Source organism: Perca fluviatilis, chromosome 14 (assembly GCF_010015445.1).
Source record: "Perca fluviatilis chromosome 14, GENO_Pfluv_1.0, whole genome shotgun sequence".
NCBI classification, from domain to species: Eukaryota; Metazoa; Chordata; class Actinopteri; order Perciformes; family Percidae; genus Perca; species Perca fluviatilis.
The window spans coordinates 29227314-29252090 of NC_053125.1; the positions used below are offsets into that span (position 1 = coordinate 29227314).

Here is a 24777-nt window from a genome sequence, read left to right on the forward strand (position 1 = left end):
CGCGGTTACTGCATTGCCTGGAGCGAGCTTAGCTCCCCAACAAAGCCTACACTGTGGCAAATATCATAACTGTTATCAGTCAAAATGACGCTGATCCTGAGCATCACAAGGCCTTTGGTGGAATCGATCGGTATAAAATTTATATGGATAAAACGGTGAAAAATGTGTCATATCAGCGATTTCAAAAAGTGGTTCGCTCAGGTTCGCTTGGGAAATTATCTAGGAGCTGGATCATTGAAATTGTCAATGGAGAATCCATAAGGATAGATCTTGTCATTTGGAAAGCTCAACCAGCCAAAAGTAGCAGGTGATCACAAACTGGAGCAGATTTTCTGAAATCTAGATACAATACCCCTACGGGTTTTGATGTATAAATTGGTGTATGACAAGTAGATATTGTGGGGATGGAGAGAGTGCTTACAGACAAGAAACCAAGATAATTTTCTCAAGCTTCACCCCTAGCTGTGATGTCATCCACTCTAGCAGCAAACACTAATACACACACCTGTTTAATCGAGCAAAATTTCGTGAAATAATCACTAAACTTAAACAGATTTTCAATAAAAACTGTAAAAGGATATCAAAACACTAACACACCTCATCAATACCTGAATACTTTTGTGAACATTTACTATTTTGAATCACGGCCTGTAGGTGGAAGAATGTAGGAGGAGATACATGTTGAAGCAGAAGAGGATGAAGTTGTTGAGGCTGTCGTCATTCACTTCAATGTTAAAAAAGTGTTAAAAAAGCTTAAAATTTGAAAAAAGTATAAATAGTAGAAAAAAAATTTGAATGAAGTCCCATCATTAGCTGAAAGAGCTTCGAACATTTCCGAAAAAGTTGAATGGTTTTAAATAGGGTGAAAGTATGCAGAAGCTAAGCTATGAGAGCCAAAAAACGTAACGGAAAGAGGGAATAAGCAGAAGCAAAAAATAAAGAAAAATGGGCCGACAGAAACAACATAGGTGAAGCGGTAAAACCATAAAAAAAAAAAAAAAAAAAGAACAAAAGCATTCCCCAACTAGAAAAATGCATTTCCTGCAGAAAAATGCGGTGGAATGCTAGAACAGCTGAATTGCTTAAAGCCAAAACTGGTTGAATAGCTTAAATCTGTCCAAAGGAAGAAGTTGAAGTGAAGTCAAAATAGGGGAAAAGCCAAATCGCTTTTAATTAAAGCATGAATTTCATTAAAAGTTAAAACTTTATGCTAAACTGAACTGTTTGTTTTAAATGTTGAATAAAGACAAAATGTGTAGGAACATTGTGAGGTGTGAGTAGATTTTCTAACTGGATAATGACTCACATATGCAGAAATATGAAACAAATTCAATACCTCGTAATACGGTTAAAGATGAAAGCTGGTGAAAAGGGCTGAAAGAAGAAAAGCACATTTCTTATCATTATCAGATAGATATACACTGCATAGAACAAAAACGCAATCAATCTAGCTGAGATGAGATGAAATATATTAGGTGGAAAAAACTCGGGGCTGAACAAGAAGAAAGAGAGGAAAGAGACAAGGAGAGAAAGAGAGAAGAAAGAAGAGCAAGGAGAGAGGAGAGAACGAGAAGAGAGAGGAGAGAAAGATGAATAAAGAGAGGGAGAGAAAGAATAAAAGAGGAGGAGAGATAGGAAAGAGGGAAAGAGAGGGAGAAAAAAAGAGAGGAAAAAGGATAGAAAAAATTAGGAAAGTATAACAATCTTTGACTAAAAATTGAATCTACAAAAAAGGCTTTAAAGGCTTTGACTGTCTGGTGAAAGGGGTTGTCGATGGCTACTAAGGGTCAGGATCGGGTTTATGAACATGCTTGTGTATGTGCGTCTGTGTATGTTGGAATGTGTGTGTGTGTCGTGTGTGCCTGCTGTGTGTTTGTGTGTTGTGTGTTCGTCTGTGTGTGTTTGTTTGTCTCCCTCCGTGTGTCTTTGTGTTGTTGTGTGTGTGTAGGTGTGTAATTGTTGTGTGTCTGCGTGTGTGTGTGTGTTGTGTGTGTTGTATGGTGTTTTGGCCCTTGTGAAAGGAGTGTGTGTGTAGGGTGTGTGTGTTGTGTGTGTGTGTGTGTGGTGTGTAGTGTGGTGTGTGTGTGGTGTGTATGTGTGTGTGTGGTTGTGTATAGTGGGGTGGTGTGTGTTGTGGTGTGTGTATAGGTGTGGGTTGTGTGTGTGTTTTGTGTGTGTTGGGTGTGGTTTGTGTGTGGTCAGCAACGGATGAATAGCTTAAAAAAGCAGAATAAGTGGCGAAGCGAAAGAGTGGTTAAAAAGTACAACAAAACATCCTACACTGTGACACATTGATTGATTTACCAGCAGGATTCAACCCTGGTCCCTCCACACCAAAGCCCTGCAGCATAATCCACTGAGCTACTTTAGATCAGGACAAGGTGAACTTCTTTTATTTATAAAGCTCCCTTTGATCATTAATCGCCACACCTACTGAAGTGGGAGAGACAAAGTGTGAGAGAACTCCCTTCAAACAAGCCTCAATAAATCCACAAACAGTTCATGCCATCAAACAGCTTCACTTTGACCGCTAGAGGCAAACGCTGTGAACGTGTGAGTATAAAATTTATATGGATAAACATAAAATAATAGTAGCACCAAAAAGGGGCCGGCCCTTGCTGGTAAAATATGGACGGACGTTTTATCATTGCTTCGTGATTGAGAGAAATTTGTTTTTTCTCTGGCTATTCGAGCTACTGAGAAGTAGAGGTGATCACAAAAACCGAAGCTGATTTTCTGAAACTAGACAAAAATACCTACGCTTTGATGTAAAATTGTGTATGACAAGTAGTATTGAGGTGGGGCGTTTAGAGAGCGAAGCATAAGGACAAGAAGAACACTTAGTGAAGGGGAATATCCCACTAAGCAGTAATACAATACCCTGAAATAATGGAGCAAAATCTGAAATAATCAATTAAAATCTAGAAGCTTTCACAAAACGTAAACCAGCAACACAACTGAAAAGTAGGACCCTCGGATAGCTGAAAGAACAAAAGCACTGTAGGTGAAAGCATGAAGGAGTGAAACTGGGAGAGAAGAAGATTTAAGGAGGAAGTTCACTCCTCATTGACCTACAATAAAAAAGCTAAAAGTAAAAAAAAAAAAGTATAAATAGAGAAAAAAAAAAAGGGAACCCCGAAAGAGAAACAGAAAAGGAAGAAATAGGAGACAGAAGTACGAGAGCACACACAAGCACGAAGTAAAGTAAAACTAAAAATAAAATAAACAAAAACCAAGAAGTTGACAAACCGCTAAGCCAAGGGAATAGACAAGAAACTGATAAGGAAAGAAGCTGAAGAGAGAACAGGGAAAAAGGAACGTAATAGGATCAAAGTTGACCTGAAACGTTGGCTTAAAAGCTGAAAATCACAAAATATGTAGAACATTGTGGAAGCATTGAAGCTGAAGAATAGCGCTGTAAGGAAACTTGCAACAAGTAAAAGAAAGAAAGAGAGAGGAAAGAGAGGAGAAAGAAGGGGAGAGAGAAAAAGAGAAAGAAACGGGGAGGGGGGAGAAGGGATGAGAGACAAGGAGAGAGACAAAGAGAGAGAGAGACAGAGACAGCAGAGAGAAAGAGGCAGGAGAGGAGAACAGAGAGAGGGAGGGACAAGGAGGATGGAGAGAGGACAGAGAGAGAGAAAGAGAAAGAAACAGGGAGAGAGGAGAGGAAAGAAAAGAGAAACAGAGAGCAGGGAGGAGGAGAGCCGAATGGAGAAAGGAGAGGAGAAAGAGAGAGGAGAAAGAGAGAGACAGAGAGGGATGGAGAGAGGACAGAGAGAGGGAAGGAGGATGGAGAGAGAGAAAAGAGAGAGGAAACAGGGGGAGAGAGAGAGAGAAAGAAAAGAGAAACAGAGAGACAGAGAGTGGGAGGGAGAAGGCATGGAGAAAAGAAGAGAGAGAGAGAAAAAAGAGAGAGACAGGGAGAGAGTGGGAGGAGAATGGATGAGAGAGAAGGGAGAGAGAGAAAAAAAAGAGAGAGAGAAAGAGAGATGGATGGAGGAAGAGGACAGAGAGAGAGAAAAGAGAGAGAAACAGGGAGAGAGAGAGGAAAGAAAAGAGGAAACAGAGAGATAGGGGAGTGGAGAATATGGATGGAGGAAAGAAGAGAGAGAGAGTAGAAAAGAGAGAGAGAGACAGAGAGATTGGAGGAGAAGGAGGGATGGAGAGGGAAACAGAGGGAGGGAGAAGGAGTGGATGGGAGAGGACAGAGAGAGAAAGAGAAAGAAACAGTGAGAGAGAGAGGAAAGAAAAGAGGAAACAGAGATAGAGGAGGAAGGAATGAAGGAGAGAGAGAGGAAAGAGAGAGACAGAGAGAGGGAGTGGATGGAGAGGACAGAGAGAGAAGGAGGGAGGAGAGAGAAAGAGAGGAAATGGGGAGAGGAGAGAAAGAAAAGAGGAAATAGAGAGATAGAGGAAGGTAGGAGGAAGAGAAGGAGAGAGAGAAAAGAGGAAAGAGACAGGGAGAATGGAGATAGAAGGAGAGAAAGAGAGACAAGAGAGAGGGATGGAGGACAGAGAGGAGAAAAAGAGAAAAGAAAAGAAGAAACAGAGAGAGAGAGGGAGGGAGAAAAGAAGGAAGAGAAAGAGAGAGAGGAGAGAAGGAGGGGAGAGAGAGGGGGAAGGGGGGGAGGAAGAGAAAAAAAGAAAAAAAAGGAAGAAGGAGAGAAGGAGAGAACAGAGAGGGATGGAGAGGAATGAGGGAGAGGGAGGGAGGAGAAAGAGAGAGGAAAAGGGGGAGAGAGAAAGAAAAGAGAAGGCATGGAGAAAGAAGGAGAGAGAAAGAGAAGGAGGAAGGTGGAGAGAGAGAGAGAGATGGAGGGAGGAGAGGGAGAGAGAGAAAGAGAGAGAAAAGGGAGAGGAAAAGAGAAGAGGGAGGAGGAGGAAAGAGAAAGAGAGAGCAGAGAGAGATGGAGGGAGAGAAGGAGGGAGGGAGAGAAGAGGGGGGGGGAGGGATGAGAGAGGATAGAGAGAGAAAGGAAAGAAAGGAGAGAGAGAAAGAAAAGAGAAAAGAGTGGATGAAGGAGGGAGAAGGGGAGAAAAGAAAAAAAAAAAGAGAGAGAGAGAGGGTGGAGAAGAGAGAAGGATGGATGGAGAGAAAAGAGAAAGAAACAGGGGGAGAGAAAAAATGGAGAAAGAGAAACAGTAGAGATAGAGAGGGAGGGAGAAGGCGGGATGGAGAAAGAAGGAGAGAGAGAAAAAGAGAAAGAGACAGGGAGAGAGGGAGGGAGAAGGCGGATGAGAGAGAAGGAGAGAGGAGAAAATAGAGAGAGAGACAGAGAGAAATGGAGGGATGGAGAGAGGACAGAGAGAGAAACAAAAAAAAAAAAAGAAAGGAGAGAAGCGTGGGAGGAGAGAGAAAAAGAAAAAAGAGAAACAGAGAGATAGAGGAGGAGAAGGAGGATGAGAAAAGAGAGAGAAAAGAGAGAGAGAGACAGAGAGAGAGGGAGGGATGGAGAGAGGACAGAGAGAGAAACAGGGGGAGAGAGAGAGAGAAAAAAGAGAAACAGAGAGATAGAGAGGGGAGAGAGAAGACAGTCAGAGAGTAGTGGAGACCACAGACTTGTTATATTGCTGCCTGTAGTATCTGTAGACTACATGTTGAACGTTTAAAAATGTTCATATTACTGCCTGTGGTATCTGTATAGACTACTGTTCATATTACTGCCTGTAGTGTATCTGTATAGACTACTGTTCATATTACTGCCTGTAGTATCTGTATAGACTACTGTTGATATTACTGCCTGTAGTATCTGTATAGACTACTGTTCATATTACTGCCTGTAGTATCTGTATAGACTACTGTTGATATTACTGCCTGTAGTATCTGTATAGACTAGTGTCTATAGTATAAAAACTGCCTTGTTAGTATCTGTATAGACTACCGTTCATATTACTGCCTGTAGTATCTGTATAGACTACTGTTCATTACTGCCTGTAGTATCTGGGTGTGTCTGTGAAAGTGTTGTCATGGTAACGAATGGCCAGTGGATATGTTTATAAACATGATTTGATGTCTGTAATCAAGTTGATGAGCAACACCTGCTGAACCTGGAGCTGTGCTGTGCTTCAGCTATTCAGAGTCCCTGAGAGCGAGCTCTCAAACAAAGCCTCACAGTGGCAAAACGATAACTTCTATCAGTCAAATGACGTGATCCTGAGCATCACAAGGCCTTTGTGAACGACCGGTATAAAATTTATATGGATAAACGTAAAAATGTGGTCATATCAGCGATTTCAAAAAAGTGGTTCGCTCAGTGTTTCGCTGGGAAATATCTAGGAGTTTGATCATTGAAGCCAATGGAGAACGATATGGACATCTTGTCATTTGAAGCTCCACAAGCAAACGTAAAACGTATCACAAAAACTGAGCAGATCTTCTGAAATTAGACAAAAATACCTACGTTTTGATGTATAAATTGTGTATGACAAGTAGATATTGTGGGCGTGAGGGAGCAGTTTACAGACAAGGAACTAAGATAATTTTTTGAGAGCTTCACTCTCTAGCTGTGATGTCATCCACTCTAGCAAACGCAAATACACCCTGTTTAATCGATAAAATTTCCTGAAATAATCACTAAACTTAAAAGGCTTTTTCACTAAAACTGTAAAAGATATCAACCTGAAAAGTAGACCCCGAATAGCTGAATATTTTGTGAACATTTTAAATTTTTGAATACCGTCTGTAGGTGGAAGAATGTAGGAGGAGATACATTTTGAAGCAGAAGAGGATTTGAAGGATTTGATGGCTGCTCTCATTGACTTTAATGTTAAAAAAAGTGTTAAAAAGCTTAAAATTTGAAAAAGTATAAATAGTAGAAAAAAAGTTGAAGAAGTCCCATCATTAGCTGAAAGAGCTGAACATTTGAAAAGTTGAATGGTTTAAATAGGTGAAAGTATGCAGAAGTTACAGAGAGCCAAAAAACGTACGGAAGACGGAATAATAAATAAAACCGAATAACAATAGGTGGAATGCTGTAGAACAGCATTCCCCCAATAAAGAACCGAATAACAATAGGTGGAATGCTGTAGAACAGCATTCCCCAATTAAACTTAAACAGCTAATGTAAGTCCAAACTGCCTGCAAGCTTCTCCTGTACTATACGGTAATTCCTCTACTATATGACACAATCGTTAGCCTATTTTTATAAAAACGTCTGCTACGGAGCCATAACGTGAGGTACAAGGTAATGGAGCTTTTTATACATTGTTGTGTTTCTTTAGAAATAAACAACGGACAAATAGAGTCTTTAAACGCTTCAGATGTTAAGTTATTCGATGTCAAGTGGCGCCAAAATGAATGCTAGTCAGCGGAATGCTAACGGGAGGTGATGGCCAGGTAGCAACAAAATGGCGCCATAGGAGGTTCGAGTTCTGAAGCGAAAAACTCTACTAACTGGCGCCATCTTGTGACAGAAATACACCACTGTACCTGCTTATTCTCAGTCCTCTGATCAGTTATGTGTAATAAGTAACACAGAGGAAGAAGTATAAAGAGACTGTATGTGTCCTCTCTCTGTCCTGTAATAAGTGAACTCTGAGCTCATGTGTTTGTGACTCTTCACCTCTGTCTCCTCTCACAGGGAGAAGATGATCCTGCTCATCATCCTGCTGCTCATCATCCTGACCTCCTGTGTCTCTGGTTAGTTTACAGCTTCACTTTATTATCCACTAACACTAAACAAAGAATCACTAAAGTGTCCACAGAAACATGTGGAGATGGAGTTTAAAGTTGTCAGTGTGTGTGTCTGCTCCTCACTTTCCCTCTCTGTCTCCTCAACAGGAACATTTGTAGTGAATGTGACCCAGAGATCCTATCAGGCAGAGGAGGACCAGGAGATCACACTGGAGTGGACCTTCACTACCAACAATCACAGTTCCTCCAACTCTCTGAATGTCTTCTGTCAACTGATAACTGATATCAAGAATCCTGGCCTGTTTCATCTCCATGAAGGAGTTGAGGTCCCAGAGTCTCGGCATGAACAGTTTGCTGGACGGGTCCAGTGGGACAAAGACGTCCTCAGAGAAGGACGACTTAGACTTCATGTGTCCAGACTCAGGACTGAGGACTCGGGAATGTATGTCTGTAAAGTGTATGTCACGTTATAAGAGGAAACTCTGGTAGATGTTGGCTCAATGTCACTGGTGGTGGTTAAACAAATTGATATAAAAAATCAAATCGAAAGCAATCTGATTGGTTAAAAGCCAAGATATAAGCCGTGATATAATAACCATACAAGGGCTATAATCGGACTCCTTTGCACATTAAGTATAATTAAAAAAGACTGATGGCTGGTGCCTCGGAGGGAAGCACTGCCAGTACACAGAGATGGTTAAAATCAAACGCTATATTTAGAATATTTTCAGAGCTTCACCTCGCTGTCAGACAGCACTTTACGACGGGGAACTGGAGCCGTTACTGTATCTTTTATCTCTTCAAACTAGTAAACTAGGTTTTTCTAAACCATGTGTCATAAATTTCAAAACTTTGCACCAAAATTATTTATATTTATTCAGGAATTCAACTGTCATGTCCAAAAGCTGTCCGACCCATTTTATTATGCATTGAACCGGAACTATCCATAGAAACGAAAATTTTAAACTGACCTATATCGATCTGAACTGAAGATCAGATTCGTTAACTGTATTGTTTCTTGGCCTATTTAAAACACACGGCCGGCGGCGGTCAAGGGCGTGGAGCATCAACCGTGGATGAATGACGTCACGACACCACGCTTCAGTCGTGTCGGACAAATGGATCTGTACCGTTAGTTATATGTAGTTTGCTGCTAGTATGCAGCCTGACGTGAGAAATCCCAACTCTTTTTTTTTGGTTTTTTATCTACGTGGTCATCGGGTCCCGGGACACCAGCCTGAGTCTCCATTTCAACATGAATGAATGAAAAATAGCAATGCGTGTTATCAAAATTCCCGCCTAATGTTCTATCAGACTGTAACTACTCGAGAGTCTGCTCTTGAGACTTTGCTCTAATTTTCGGGACAATTAGGGCAGGATTTGGGACAACTGCTTGGATTTCGGGACTGTCGCAAATGTTTTAGGGACGTCTGGTCACAACAGACACAAAACCGACTACAAAGAGACTTGGTGCTCTCGGTGAAGTTGAGTTGTGACACCGCTGGTCTAAACAGACAATAACAGACTATGTAAATGAGCTCTTTTTGTAGATTTTCTGCCCTGTGTTCAGAATCCGACAGCTTTAAAACTTTAAGGATTTAAAAATTCATTTTGTCAACAACTGTTTGTCTGATAATGTGTTTTTAAATCATTACAAATCTATCTTTTTTTTCTTTCATAGAGCCACGCTCTGTTAAAGCCTGGATGACGGAGATGCCGCTGCATCCCAAAATCCTCCAGACTCCAGGTCCAAACGATGAGACCGGTGTTGAAGGTGAGCACACAGACCGACTCTGAGAAGACGGAAGCAAAACGCTGAGTCATGCTTACTAGGGGCTGGGACCGTATGCTTTTGTCCTGATTCGATTCTTTCACCATATGTGGGCGCCGATTGGGCGATAATTCAATGATAATTTATCGTCTTTCAATGGAATCGTATCGTGATGGAGTCATACATCGAGATATCGTGATATACAATTACGTTGTCTAAATTGATAATAATATGATTATATCGCCCAGCCCTAGCGCCGATTGGATTTGTATTGGGCTTTTCTTTTCCTTCTTTAACAGAAACAAAAGTTGAATAATACACTTCTAGAGACAAAATATCACGAGACATTTCCACACAGTTTTCTTAGAAGAATGAACATCACACATCAGTTTGTCATATATACGAACGTAAAACGTCCAAAAAACAATATACAAACGTGAATCGATGTTCTTTTCCACCCAACATTTTTCACTGCTGTGTTTTGTTTAAAAAAATCTGAATATCTTATGCTAATTTTACGCCTCGCGTCCGCGCTTCTCTGCCCTTTCATACCTGCAAATGCTCGCGCGCAAACCCCCGCTTTAAAAGGGAAAATGTCATCCAGCGGAATTGTAGAGCCGAAGAGTTTTTATTTTGGGTCCGAACCGCGGAGACCGGTTCAAAAGCCGGGCCTTAACCACAACCGGACTGAACAGCAAATCTGATAGGTACCTGTGCCTTATTTAGATGCTACTTAAGCGCCTGCTCACGATTCTAAAATAATCGCCGCACGGGAACGGATTACGGGTAACACTACACTCGGAGAGGTAACTGGCATACCAGCTTGAGTAAACACGGTTAAAATGCTGACAGCTAAACGGTGAAGTGTGTCTGTATTTCACTGTAGAGGATTCTAACACCAGTCTATAGCTGCCGTTGTCTGAAAAACACAGAACCTTTTCCCATCCAGTGGTTGTTTTTGTCGTTTAACAGGAATTTACTGGTGAAATAAGTTATTTTTATAAGTTATTTTTAATAAATCATTTAATTTTGAGCTGACTGTCGTTTTGGGCTCCTCTACTATCACACATATATATAATCTTGTTTTAGCACCGGGAAAATGTTGTTTTCCCTTTTTTTTTTTCTTCAGGGGGTGATGATGTGTCATCTTTTTTTTGAGTTTGCAGGTATGCCCTTACAAGCTGCTTAAAACAGAGACAGCCTTTGGAAACAGCTAGGTTTGGGTTTAAAAACTAATTTTCTGCTTTTGCTGGAAAACTGATACGATGAATTCGCTGTCAGCGCTACCGTATGAACAGAAAATATTTAGGTGAATCTTATAGATTCTAGGGTTGTCTTCCCGTAGACGGTGAACTTGTGAAATTGCAAATGAACTTTTTTTTTGTCTCTTTTTTTCCAAACGTTTTTTGATGCTTTTTGAAACTTTTGTCGCTTTTTTGAAATACATGGTCAATAAACATAACTGAAAAGACATAATACCACTTTTTTTTTTTGTTTTATTTAAAAAACCAAAATTGTGGATTATTTCGACTGATAGTTAAGATCAGAGGATGTTGAGTGGATCATAGTTTATTTCAAATGCTATAAAATAAAAAAAATAAATAAAAAACAATTCAATGAGAGTAATCATTAATTTTACCTGCCAAGAATGTTACATGGCTTCCATACAACGTACATCAACGTATTGAGGTTATTTTGGGGCAATTTGGTTCAAAGAAACTCATAATTCTGATATAAAAATGGGTCCCGAGGACAACACAAGGGTTAAAAAAGTTATTGATAACATACGTGAATCAATTTTTTCCTTTATGGCGTATAAGAGTGGTAAAATGGGGCAGCTATACCCTACTTTTGTTTTTTTTTTTTGTTTTTCCAGCATGGCCATCTGTACCTGAGCCGCATCCCAGTTTGGCTGCATCGTCCTGATCCTGAGTGCTGGACCCCAGCGACATATTCACTCAAACTACGGCTTCAACACCCAAGCTGTAAACAACCTCAAGAGAACCACGACGCACTACCTTCCCTACCACGCCCGGGCCAACGCTCATCGGGCGATGACGGCCGCATTATTTCACCGGACCTTTTAACCGACCCACGTGGAAGAGCCTCAGGGCTCCTCCACCAGCTGGGGAACTGGGAGGGAAATACACCGCTCACACACTGCTCTTTGCTGTTGTAACGGAGCTAGTGATCGCCGCCGAGACAGGTTGCCTCAACGGGAGGATATTCAGGTTTGTGGATCGTTGTTACCGTTTAATACCGTATCACACAGCAGTACACGTTCAAAACAAACCCGGAGTCATCCGATGATGCCTAAAAGTTACAACGTGGCAACGGAGGTGCCACCTGAGTGCTCAAACCCCACCCATCAGATCCGCCACAGATTCAAAATGACTGTCTACCACAATGCAGATAGTAACTACATCACATACCGTGAAAAGTTAACCGGAGAATCGCTTTTAAGAAAATGATTTTAAACCAATCGTGTCTAAAAGATATGAATACATCCTGAATACAACTTTCACACTGAGAGTACCACACAACTGTTTAGTACAGACAACCATTGGACACATACACACACACATATATATAACATTAACAACACAACATACACAACAACATATATACACATATACACACACACACATATTACTTACATTATAACACACACACACACACAACACACACACATACCACACAACACTACATACTACACACACACACATATACACACCACACACACTACACACACACACAAACACACACACAACACACACACACACAACACACACAACACAACACACAAGAGAACACACACACACACACACAGCACACACAGACCACAGAAAAGAGAGCACACACACACACACACACAGGCAAGAGGAGAAACAGAAGAACAACACACACACACACACACACAACAAGAAGAAAGAGAGACAGAAGGAGTAAGAGAGAGAAAGAGAGAGAGAGGAGAACAAGACAGGAAAGAGAGAGAAAGAGACAGCAAAAAAGAAAGAGGAAGGAGAAAGAAAGGAGGATAGAAAAGAAAGAGAGGAAAGGAAAGAGAAAGAGAAGAGGAAAGAGAGAGGAAAGAAAATGAGAGGAAAGAGAAAAAGAAAGAGAGTGGAGAAGAAGAGGTGGGGAGAAAGAGAAAGGAAAGGAAAGAAAGAGAAAGAGGAAAGAGGAAAGAAAGGAGAGAAGAGAGAAAAGAGGAAGAGGAGAGAAAGAGTAATAAAAAATAGAAGGGAGATGATTATTATATATATGTTGGTATATATACAAATAGTAAATAATATAAAGAGAGAGAGAAAGAGAAGGAGAAAAAGATATATATATATATATACAGATGCATAATAATATACATATATATATATATATATATATATATATAAGAGTATATATATATATATATATGATATTATATATATTCAATGAGTTCCTTTTATTTTCATGATATTTAATGTTGTAGGATTCCCTGAAGGCAGAAACTAGAAGAACACATGAGAATTATGTGTACTTAACAAAAAGTGTGAAATAAGTTTATATTTTTGATTCTTCAAAGTAGCCACCCTTTGCTCTGATTACTGCTTTGCACTCTTGGCATTCTCTTGCTGAGCTTCAAGAGGTAGTCACCTGAAATGGTTTTCCAACAGTCTTGTGTGTGTGTGTGTGTGTGTGTGTGTGTGCGTGTATATATGTGTATGTATATATGTGTATATATATATATTATAATATAAATATAATATTTAAAAAAGTCAGGACTTACCCACTAAAAACTATATAGAACCCAGAATATGTGCAATGTGCTAAAAAGTCATGCTATATTTATAAAGGGGCACTCCACACGTACGAAGAAGTGACCTGTACACAAATTAATAAATCTAAATAACGTGACTATTTCACGACCTGGCGTGAGACCGGGTTGGAAATATTCAGAAAGTAGACACCTAGCATTAAAAAGGCAAAGCACTACGGTACTATATCTCAAGATCTGTTAATGCACAGACCGCGCCAAACACATCTCAAACAAACACTAGAATATTCTGGATTTGCCCTTTAAACTTGAACCTTTCTGCTGCCTGCCCATTCTACTGCATTCTCCTTAACTCAATACAAAAAGATAAGTTTGGTTGAAGCACTGACTTTTAAATTCTCGTAATTATGCACATGAACTATAAAACTAAGTGCGGTTACTGATCAAATGGAGCCTGTTGTGTGATGTTTGGGAACTGTAAATGTGAATGTTTTTTTAATATATTTGCTTTACTACAGTGTATTTATATGACCAAATGAAATCGCACTTTTGTATTTTTATATCAAATGGCTGTTCATTTAAAAAATGATGTGTCAAATCGACCTACATACTGTACTTTTTTTCCAAGTTTTCTTGTAAAGAACCAAGAAGTGTGTTGACTGCATTTCATCCATCAAAACATTTACAAAGCTATTTCCCGGTGCATTACCAGTGTACATTTAGCGGCCAGTTGCTGCCACCAACTTTTTTTTTAGAGCTGAAGATAGTTACAATATGTCCTTTAATTAAATTATTTGATTAATAGGATTGGGCACGGTACTGGTCCCATGCAAGCAGCACGCTAGCGTGCGCATCGTGGTACTGTTGAGTAAAGCAAAACGGGGTATAACACCAGAAATTTTTTTTTTTTATTGAATCTACCAAAACGTGTCCCAAATAATGTGACTTCACCCTACAAATTCAATTAAACTGAATTGTACACCATTCATAGCATTAAGTGAGTTTGGCCAATCTCCACACGCACGTCAGTAAATTTAACCCACCACATTCAGTAACACTACTCATTATTTAAGTATCAAAGTGCACAGCACTTATTAAGGACCACTCCAAACCGTAGGCTGATTATTTCTACCAACTCTTAACAAGGCAGTGTATTTTCTGTCGCCCCTATGAGGAATTTTAATTAATGACAACAAATGTGTCGGCGCATCCACATGATACAAGCCTTCCGTGATCACGCACCCCAGGATTAAAAAAACATGATGGACTCTTCAGAAGAGGTAATTATCTTCACTCGTGAAAGTCAATGGACGCCACAATCTTCTGAACATAGTCATACTGACAAATACAGAGAGAGTTGTGTGGAGCTGATAGTCTTAATTAGCTTTGTAGCAAGTTATTTGGCAATGGCTTGAATGTAACGGACATTTGTTAATTTCAAAAAGTTATGCACTAAAGCTTTAAATATGAAATAGTGTTCAAACTTGACAAGAACCCGGCATTGATGGTCTGAGTGCCACAGCCACGGACAAAAGCAGTTTAGTCTCTCTAAGCGCCGTCCGGGTGTTCAACGCACACTTTTATCCCAGCATGATCCTCCTGAACCAGATGAGAGTCATCGTCAGTTATCTCAGGGAGGCGGGAACCCTCCCTGGTTACGCATAACATATACTGTGGCACTCATAAGTTTATACAGGAATTAACACAGGTTAACATATGAGAGAAATATACGCCCATGTTAACTGGTGATATCACAATTTAACATGGGCAAATGCAAGCCTGGAAACAGTAAAGTAGGTTCATCTTTGCCTCACATACTGAAAACTAACTGATGTACAACAAACAGGCATGACCCCACTTAACACTTTATTCTGTTTTGGGGGTAAAAATTAAACACTTCAGTCATGCACAAACGTGATCATTTATCATTGTTATTAATGTGTAGGCCTATCTCAGCACAAACTCTCTCAACTGATTATAGTTGTGTTTAATTTCATTCATATTTAAGACCAGTATCAAAGTGCACAGCACTCATTAACTAAGTACCACTCCAAACCGTAGGCCTGTCATTTCTACCAACTCTTAACTTAAGACAATATATAAACATTAAATATGAAACTGTGTTCAAACTTTCTGGTGACAAGACTCCTGTGGAGCCGGTGTTCTTTCCTCTCCGAAAAACAACGTCACGGACTCCTCACCTTCCCTCTCTCCAGTAACCACTCCATCTCTTTATCCATCCTCCACCAGATCACAATCTCAGGGCACAGAGGATACTGGAGGTTCCTGGTTCAAATCTCGCTACACACAAACACATTTTGACTTGGTTTTCAGCAGGAAAGCCTAAGCGAAATTGATCAACTATCTTATCGAGGCTCAGTTCCATCAAGTGTCCCAGTAAGATATTTCAGTGAGTCAGCATGAACAATACCAGGACCTCTCCTAAGTGGAATGCAGCCATCATTAATGGTTTAATACCAGGGTCTCTCCTAAGTGGAATACAGCCATCAGTAATGGTTTAATACCAGGACCTCTCCTAAGTGGGATGCAGCCATCAGTAATGGTTTAATACCAGGGCCTCTCCTTAGTGGAATGCAGCCATCTTTGGCAAATTATTGGAAATTTGTCTTGGACACAGTGCCACATCCGTTGCTTCACAACACAAACAATATGTAACATAAAAACATTCTCAAAAAAAAAAAAAAATACAAATACAGTAAGATAAAATCAACATAAAAGTGAGATCAGCAGAGCATCCTAAGACACAAGGACACAAAAGAAGGACACACATGAGAATTAACTGTAATAATTAAAGTGCAAAAAGGGCTGGTGTATTTACTGCACCCCTACTCTGCTGGGCTAAGATTTACTACTGGAGTTCACCAGCTAAAAAAAGAGAATCTCTACTTTCAATAATTCTCTGTATACAACCTCTCAGCAAGTTGACACTCTCCCGACTCTCTCTTGAGGCAGAAAAACCCTCGCTTTAAATAAGGCCCTTCAATTACGCTAATTGGTAGAAACCAATGTGACAGGGTTTTTTTTTTATGTATAGTGGTTCAGCAGATATTTTATCTAATCACACACATACATTGAAATATAGTTCATACACCCCAGTACTCATAATAATAGTAACATTACTTTCCTGTAATTGAATAACAATCGCCTTACAATACAGCCCATAATTTTATTTTATAGTTCTTATAATTTATATTTGCCGGCACCGCGTGTAGTTACCAACATTAGACGCTACATTTGTGTGTGCGTGTAAGCGCGTTTGTGCGTGTAGGATAAGGAGTCAGTTTAAATGTTGTGGGGAATGTCAGGCGAGTTGGGGAAAAGGAGGGGCTCTACCTTTTCACACCATCATTAATGGGTTTGAATACACCTGTGCTTTTCCTACTATGACATGTCAAAATTTACATTTCAGAAAACAAATTAACAAGACATACTGCATCATTGCGTTCAATATTTTAACGAGGGGCAATTTCGCGTGTAATGCGAGCGTCTAATGTCCAGTTACCGGCGTAAACATCAGCTCGAGGACTCTTAAACGTAAACTGAACAAAGCCGGGTTGTAGGCTACCGCAGAAAGGATTATTCCTCTCCAAACGCCGTGAGTAACGCCATCAGATTGGAACTTCGTCGACCTGGACAATTATTTGGCTACCGCACGATGTGGCAGGTACTTAAACAAAAGTACAATCTTCGAGTGAAGAGAGATGATGTGATGAATTACTGTGGCTTGAATGTGGACCAACAAATAATAACCCAACAGTGATTGCTCAATATTTCATCTCATGTGTGCGAAACCTTGATGTCATCCCCATGAGACGGAGGACTGATTATGCAATAATAACGCAAATGGCGCAATTCGCGTAACCCTACCCACCAATAACAGTGACTACTACTCTGGAGCGTCCAGCTAAAGAAAACTATCTAAAGAAAACTATTAAATATTCTCTTCTCTACAAGTACTATCCACCTTAACAAACGATATTGAAGGGAATGTATTTAAAATACGACGCTTTGTATTTAAAACCTCATTAAATAAAGTTAATTGTTACAAACTGTAAGTATTACACCCAGAAACAAGACTGGAATGACACGGACGGCTGGGTGGCTTGAGCGGTGCCTTCAGAAAGTCTACACACCCCATGCACTTTTTAAAAACTTTGTTGCGTTATAGATTCAATTTAAAATAGTAATATTAATCTTTTGGGGACCATGAGGCATTTCAAACAAAAAATTCTTACATATATACATAAAAAACAAGAAAATATCATCACTACAAATATCATCTTACCCGTCAATTACAGAGGAGTTGCGGTCAATGATATACCATTGGAGGTAGTCTGACACGATTTCTCCCTTTTCTTCCACAGTAGTCTGTAACCTTGTGCTGTGTCTCATCAGACATTCTTGCAGAGCATCCAATGACGCAGCATTCTTAATCTGAAAGACACGAAAAGGGGCATGAACACCCCAGTCAATAACCGTATGCACTGTATCTCCTTGCCTATTTTTTAATGACATATATAGCATGGTGTAATCTTACAACCATCAAAAACTAATAAAATAATGAAACTAATTCTCCATCTGATACAGGAAGTAAACATTGTCTCCAAACACTGCAGGAACTAACTGTAAAACTCTGCCCTACCATACCGTAGCCTTATGCTATTCTCACCTCTTGCAAAGCTTTCCCTATTTCTTCATCAGTTATTAAATTAATTGGTGCTTTGAATGATAGGCTGGCCTGCAAGATAATGTAAAAGATCTTCAGACAGGAAATGGGGTCCTGGAGCTCCATGCACAACTGACACAGCAATCATCTTTCCTGCCAGGTAGTATTCATCCTCCCTAACAGCTGTGACTGAATTCATTTTGCAAAATTAAAAACAAACAATGCATTATATACTGTAATATACAAGCACATGCCATGTGATATATATGGTCAATGATCATTAACCACCCATTAGTAGCCTATAGTACACATCTAACCCATATGCATACCATTTGCATTGTAGACCGAGAAACGATGTCCTTCTGGTCCATCAAAAATGGGCCGGTCTTTTAGGCGTTTCATTAGTAGAGTTAAAAACTCTCGTCTTGGACCACCAGTGTCAGTTCCCTCTTCCAGACCACCAGTATCATCAGTAAATTGGACCAGCATGTCACAGGTTTCAGAATATGTTGTACCCTTGACACCTCTTGACTGCCCCATCCCACATTACAGTACCGCCTTTGGGGCGAACCAGCGGACGCTCTTTATGGCGACAGCCAAGTTACCGCAGCTTGTTTCGGTAATGTAATGTCCGTCTCCTCCCTGTAATGACAAAAAGTGACTTCATTTGGACGTTATTCCAGATACTACCACAACTATTGTACAGTGAAAAACCGGAGTGCTAATAGTCAAAGCTGTCATATAAGAGGGTTGGTGTTTGAAATTTATTCTCACCTATCATATCAAAACTGCTGTGTGTTAAAAATTCATTGGGCCAACGCCAGCTCTAACACACACAGCCAATACTTCACCGGCTCACTTTCCTCTTGCTCAACATTTTGTGGGTGTATTTACTGTTTTTTTTTAAACTTACCTGTAGCAAGAAGTTTTTTCTGGATTTGTTTCAGGTGGATCCCGATCCTCAGCATCAGATATATTACCATCTGAAAAAGAGATTCAAATGTCTGAACCAACAACACTGAAAGCCACAAATGTCATGCTGCCACAGTCTGCCTCATTACCTGTCCTGGCTGAATGATTGATGAATGTCCTGGTGTAACTCTGAAACATGATAAAACATATAAAAATGATTACCTCCATGATAAAGGCCATAATAACACATAGTAGTAGAGATGTTAGAAAGATTTTTATATATATATATATATATATATATATATATATATATATAAAGATAATTTTTGTTAAAAATCACATTTTGCTATGCTGCTTTCTCAGTTTCAAGTTCATCAGGAGTTAAAATTCTCTGATCACACTAACAACTTAAAGTCTATGTTGCATGTTAACCAATTAATTGTTGATTAACAGGTATATATAGTACCAATATATGTATATCATTGTGCTAAAAATGTCTCCAAATATGTTAAATGCGAAGTTTTGTCAGGTTTTGGTATTAGTGTTTTTTCTTCCGCACTGGTGATGACGTCACGCTAGAGACGTGGTTTCAGCCCTAGTACTAGAACGAAGTAATCGAATTGGACAGGAAGAGGGTTTTCTTACTGTCCTGCGGAATAGCACCAAGTGAAAGTCAATGTTTAATTTGATCTAGTGACAAAGTGATCGCTCGCTAGTTCAGATAAGTAACCGTAAACTTAACTAGATCTAGAAATACAAGGCATCATGCTAGTTGGCAGCTAAACTCTGCCAGTCCACCTGTGAAATCCCTCCTCATGGTTGTGGTAAACACATAGAAGGGATTTGATACCAAGGATTAGATATCTCACGCTTTGATGGTGTCTACCAGCTCCAGTATCAACATATTTGCCTAGTGCTTCTATTTTGTAATACTGGCATGCTGTCTGGGCTTTTCCTCGTTTAGACAGCTAGCTAGCTAACTAGGAGAGAAACAAAACAACAGAGCTTGTTTAATGCGTATGTTCCTAAAACTTAAAACTTGTTTTAACCACTTTGGATTACATAATTTCTCCATAATAACAGTTTGACACAAAAACATGTATTACAAAACCTTTAAAAGAGATGGCAATGATACACTCTGATTGCCCCACCTAATATGTATCTGAATTGGACAGAACTTTATTAAGGTGGCACAAACATCTGGAGTAAAGATTTTGATGGTCACGAAGCAAAGGTAAAGAGAGTGGAATACCAAACATGAAATATTAGCACAAAGAAATGGCACATTTGAGTTTACACGAAAGTAAACCAGAGTTAAATCATCCACACTTTCTGTTAAATTTTGGCTACCGTCTATTTATGAGGCTTAGAAAAATGCTTCTAGTTCTGTTTATAGCGATATTCCTTTGCTTGATAATTTTAAAGGGCACCAAAGCATATGGTTTCTTGTGCTAGCGACTAAAACTTTGCACAACTTCTGAAATCTGTTTCTTGCCACTGGTAACAGAAAACCAAAAGAAACTATCTGCGAGCGAGCGACATTGCCTCCAGGTTTTCTCTAAATGGTTGCATTCTTCCCAGTTAAAAGTTCTATTTCAATACCACAGGTTACTCCACCAGGTGCACCATGCCGGCTATTAATGGATGTCGATGTCAAAGCACATGCAGCAAGCGGCTTGCAACCAGTTTGTTTCCAAAGCTAGTAATTAGCATTAACTGAATTTTCTACTTGCCTGTAACATGGCTTGGCGAGTTGTTTGGACCAGATTAAAACTGACCGTTGCACCATAAAATATCATAGGTCAGACGTTTCAGACGGCCCCAAAATTTCGAGGAATGAGTGGAGTTGTTGGGAAATGTTCTACTAAAAGGGGATACCATTTGATGTTAATAAAAAACTGCCTACTAAAGAAATTTGAAATTACATTTGAAACTTCTTTATAAGACTGTAAAGGTTAGCGTTAGCTAATGTTTGCGAATCTTCGCAGTTAGTGCACATTTGGAAGAGCCTAAGTGGCATCCCACCACAATTGAGGTAATGTTAATGTTGGAACGAAGCATATGTAGAAACCAAATTCTGAAATTTTAGCATGAGATAGAGAAAAGGAAAGACATTTAGATTTTTGGAAGTATAATCTTTCCCACAGATAAAGGGTATTGCATATATATGTTTTTGAAAGTAATATCCTCATAAGCTCTGCAAAAAAACGTGGACCAGCAGCAGGGGGTCACGTACTTTTAAAATAAGTCATACATGGACGAGTTTCCACTTTGAAGGACTTTAGAGAGTGTACTAATGTGTACTTATAAATGTTTAGAACAAACTCAAAGCTTTCACCAGAGGCCAGGCCGTGTTCAGTAGCACACCAGGAAGTAGCTTTCTCAGCCACGTTCTACCATTTTATTTATTTGTTGATTGGCACAAAACCAGGAATTGCGCTGCCTGCACAAGCAGCATTTCTATGAAATAATTTGCTCTGGCTTTTAAAGTCTCATAATTATGCACATGAACAGTAGAAGAGTCCAGATACTGACCAAAGGGTGCCTGTTTAGGAACTAGAAATGTAGAACCGGGACCTATTTTTGAATGTATTTTTTACTGAAATGTATTTATATTGTCCGTATGAACCTTATTTTTGTATTTATAACCTGTCTGAGGGGAATAAACGAAGCCCGTAAAGCCGAAGGGCGTGATGAGGTTGAATTTTTTGTAGATATTGCTCCTGTGGGTGTAAAATTGCTGATGTACAGTAAATATTAAATACAGGTAACATTTTGTCCTTTGGTAATTGTATTGGTATGTTCGGTAATTTGTATTTGTTTGTGTTTTTTTTTTATCTTGCACTCCCTGACTGCAGATGAAGTTTCCCATTTAGCCCTAATAAAGTGACAGCGATGATTGTAAATTTGAAGAGGAAGGCTTTTTTTAGGGGTCCAAGCCAGTCTGGAAGAAGAATCGGTATGGCAGCTTATGCTATTCCCACAGCAGGGCTGTGGAACCCTATTGCTCTAAGGTTTTCTTAATTATTGTTCTTCCGCCGATAAAACAGATGCTACAGCTAACCGTACATGGTGAAGTTGCCCGTTTTCAGAGATGATCCAGATCCCGCAAGAAACGTTAGCCTATCTCGGCCAAATTAATGGGTATCAGATCAAAACTTGGTAATTTTTGTTCGACATCCCACTGCAGCACCTACAAATTTGGTGAAAATCGGCCGCTAGGGGGCGCTATAATGAACGTAGAGGCCTTTTGGCAAATAAGTCAATGCATTTAAAATGGGAATAATTTGCAATGGAAATATCTCTGCTGCAGTAAATGCTATCATCACAAAACTTGAGATTATTGTTAGACATACCACTCCTGTGGCTCTCCACCAGATTTTGGTGATGATCACTCCTGGGGGCGCGCTATAGTGAGGTAGAAGTGTTCTGGCCTTTTTATGCAATGAAGAGGACATTTGCAATTGCATTTCACTACAGACTTTGGACCTGCTTGCGACGGTCAAATTTCCTTGACTTTTTGCCTACGCAGCCTCCTGCTTTGGGTTCTCCTCTTCGCGAGCTCCGCTTCCAGTGGGCTCTTAAGGTCGACAAAGCGACTTCGCACCAGGGGACTGGCGCCCGGGGAGGCTTGGACCCCGTTCATAACTGCTTGCAGTTCCAGTTCTTTAGAGCTCAAGATAGTTTAGGTTAAAGCCTTCAATAGAGAGGGTGATTGGTAATGGCTAAACATGTTATTGCATCGTTTTTTAAAGTCAACGGTTTTTATGCACAATCTCAAGCACGTTGTGAAGTGTACAAGAAGCACAAAGCAGTATCCTGCTTCAAAATACATCACTGATTTATGGTTCCTTCTTCAAACTAGCAGAAAAAAAAGAAAACAAGTGTGAGACAAAGCGCACGCGTGGCACCTTACGTTTCACTATGCTGCACGGTGTTGCTGCACTTTCCCCGCTCTAACTCCACACCAATAACTTGCGCCCGGTGTCCCTCAAGGTACACGTTCTCAGGGTGCAGGAGGACTCATCCGGGATCCAAGGGCACCCTCGCCGCGCCTGAGACGTCTTTGAGGAAGGGTTTCTTCTCACTGTCCAGCCGTTGATGTTCGCTGGCGCCCGAACAGCCAGAGATGTCCTCATACCCGGAAGAACTCGCGATTCATCAGGATGGTTGGTCGGTGTGGCTGCAGCTGGATTCAAAACAGGGAAATAACAGACACGATAATGTTCCTGTATGTTTGGTCTTGTTGGACATTTTAACGATGAGATTAACTCAACAGTTGAGGGTCGCATAGGTGTAATTTGGGGGAGGGAGAGGGCCAAGAGGGTGCAACCCACTAAGCGTGCCATAGCGGCTGGATAATTACATCAGGAGACTTTCGACAGAGGTGCGTGTGCAGATCAACAGGTATTTATTTCCACAACAATTAACACAAACCTGATGGATGCCATGATCGCAACCAACAAGATAAGCACCTTAGGCAGCAGCGTGGGTTCAGCAGCAGCGCTGTAGATGGAAACTGGCAGCCTTTCATAGCCCTGACCTTATCTCGACCCTACCATAGTACAAGATAAATCTGAAATGTTCTCACTTTAAACAATTATACAAAAATACAACAACCACATCAAATGCATTATTTACTTCTACTGTTATCTCCAATTCATTTGCATTATGTTATCTAATACAATCAAACACCGTTAGTTTAGCAAGGGTACAGTCAAGTAAAGTACTCAAACGAGGCTTGAAATGCGGGGGACTCTTTTAGCCGGAACACTCTGTGTTTCTCTTGATAGGTCTGGCCTCCAATCAACATCCAGCTGCAACCTTTACAAAACAGATTCTTAATATTTTCCCATAACCATTCAAAAAACTTTGTGCCTCTCATTTTATTTACACTGTAACATAATGAGCTACAGTGTCTAATGCTGCAAAATATTAGTGATGAAGAGGACCTTCATTATAGATTGGCATGGGGTACTTTCCATAAGATCATCTCTCAGTGCAAATCAAACCAGCTATTAGGCTAACGGAAATAAAACCACTGATTTTTTTATTCCTCTTTTAGTCAACTTAAGGGTGGAGTGTGTATTCTACTTATGCTGAGAACTGTACATCATGACATTAAAGTACAGCAAAATGCAGTCACAAAAGTACATGCAAAAGGTAATAATGCGGTATTCAAATTGAATAAAAGCGGCATAACAAAGTAATAATAATCCATACATATACAGCAAATTATATTTGATATATATATATATGGGGAATTAAGACCTATTTAAAATTATTTCAGACCTAGAACACAATACTTCAGCTAATTTTAAATACTGGTAATTTTGTTTTATGTTTTAAAATTTTTAAGGCCTAAAAATATTGTTTCTTTTGGAAATTTTAGACTTTTTAAGACCCCACAAAGTGGAAACCCCTGGATAAATAGGGACATTTGTACCTTTAAATTGAAGGAGAAAGGCACAAATTGTTGCTTGAAACATTCAACAGAATGCAAGAAGAAGTGTCCCTCAATGTCTTAATGTCCCCCAATGTTGGACCCAAAGTTTAAGCCCTTGGTTAGGGTAATAATTAGATGATAGATGCTAATTTTTCTTCATACTTTCAAGAAAAAGGATTGATTGCAGTTTTTGAAGAAAAAGACAATAAACTTGGTTTTTAAATCAACACATTGCTAGTCTCACATTGCGCAAGATCATAACTCAGAAGTGTTCTTTATATTTTCACTGGCTGTGAAATTAAATATCCCTTAGATAACTTAGTTATCCAGCACATAATGACCCTTTAAAACATTACTGCTGTTGGCTTCTATCTCCTGCCTTTCATTGTTCTTAAACCTGCAACTAAATATGTTTTAGTTCATACTGCTTATATCTTAGGCCTCATTCAGAGCTTTCCCTTTCTGTTAATACCTGAACTTTACGGTTTCTTTCACTTCTGCTTGGGATGCTAAACTCCATTTTGTGGTCTCAGTAATTGCGAAATAAAGCTCAGTCTAATCTAATCTAACTCAG

General features: G+C 39.8%; 2 protein-coding genes and 2 long non-coding RNA genes across 4 annotated transcripts in view; 2 read left to right on the forward strand and 2 right to left on the reverse strand.

Moving 5' to 3' along the window:
- LOC120573012 overlaps nt 1–8105 on the forward strand; it is a 24657-nt gene extending 16552 nt beyond the window's left edge. Inside the window, exon 3 of the long non-coding RNA XR_005641586.1 lies at nt 7581–8105. This is a non-coding gene — a long non-coding RNA (uncharacterized LOC120573012). The remainder of the gene's footprint in view (nt 1–7580) is intronic.
- The window catches only part of LOC120572882, a 62438-nt gene extending 52971 nt beyond the window's left edge, over nt 1–9467 (forward strand). Inside the window, exon 5 of the mRNA XM_039822396.1 lies at nt 9315–9467. Within this exon, the coding sequence (XP_039678330.1) occupies nt 9315–9430 (116 nt within the window). The 3' untranslated portion in view covers nt 9431–9467. The remainder of the gene's footprint in view (nt 1–9314) is intronic.
- LOC120572807 (sialoadhesin-like) overlaps nt 1–24777 on the reverse strand; it is a gene marked incomplete in the record, with an annotated part of 288199 nt that overhangs the window by 129091 nt on the left and 134331 nt on the right.
- LOC120572989 lies at nt 15834–18388 on the reverse strand. The gene is made up of 3 exons (XR_005641562.1): nt 18175–18388; nt 17465–17613; nt 15834–15915 (listed from the first exon to the last, which is right to left on the reverse strand). It is a non-coding gene; the product is annotated as an uncharacterized LOC120572989 (long non-coding RNA).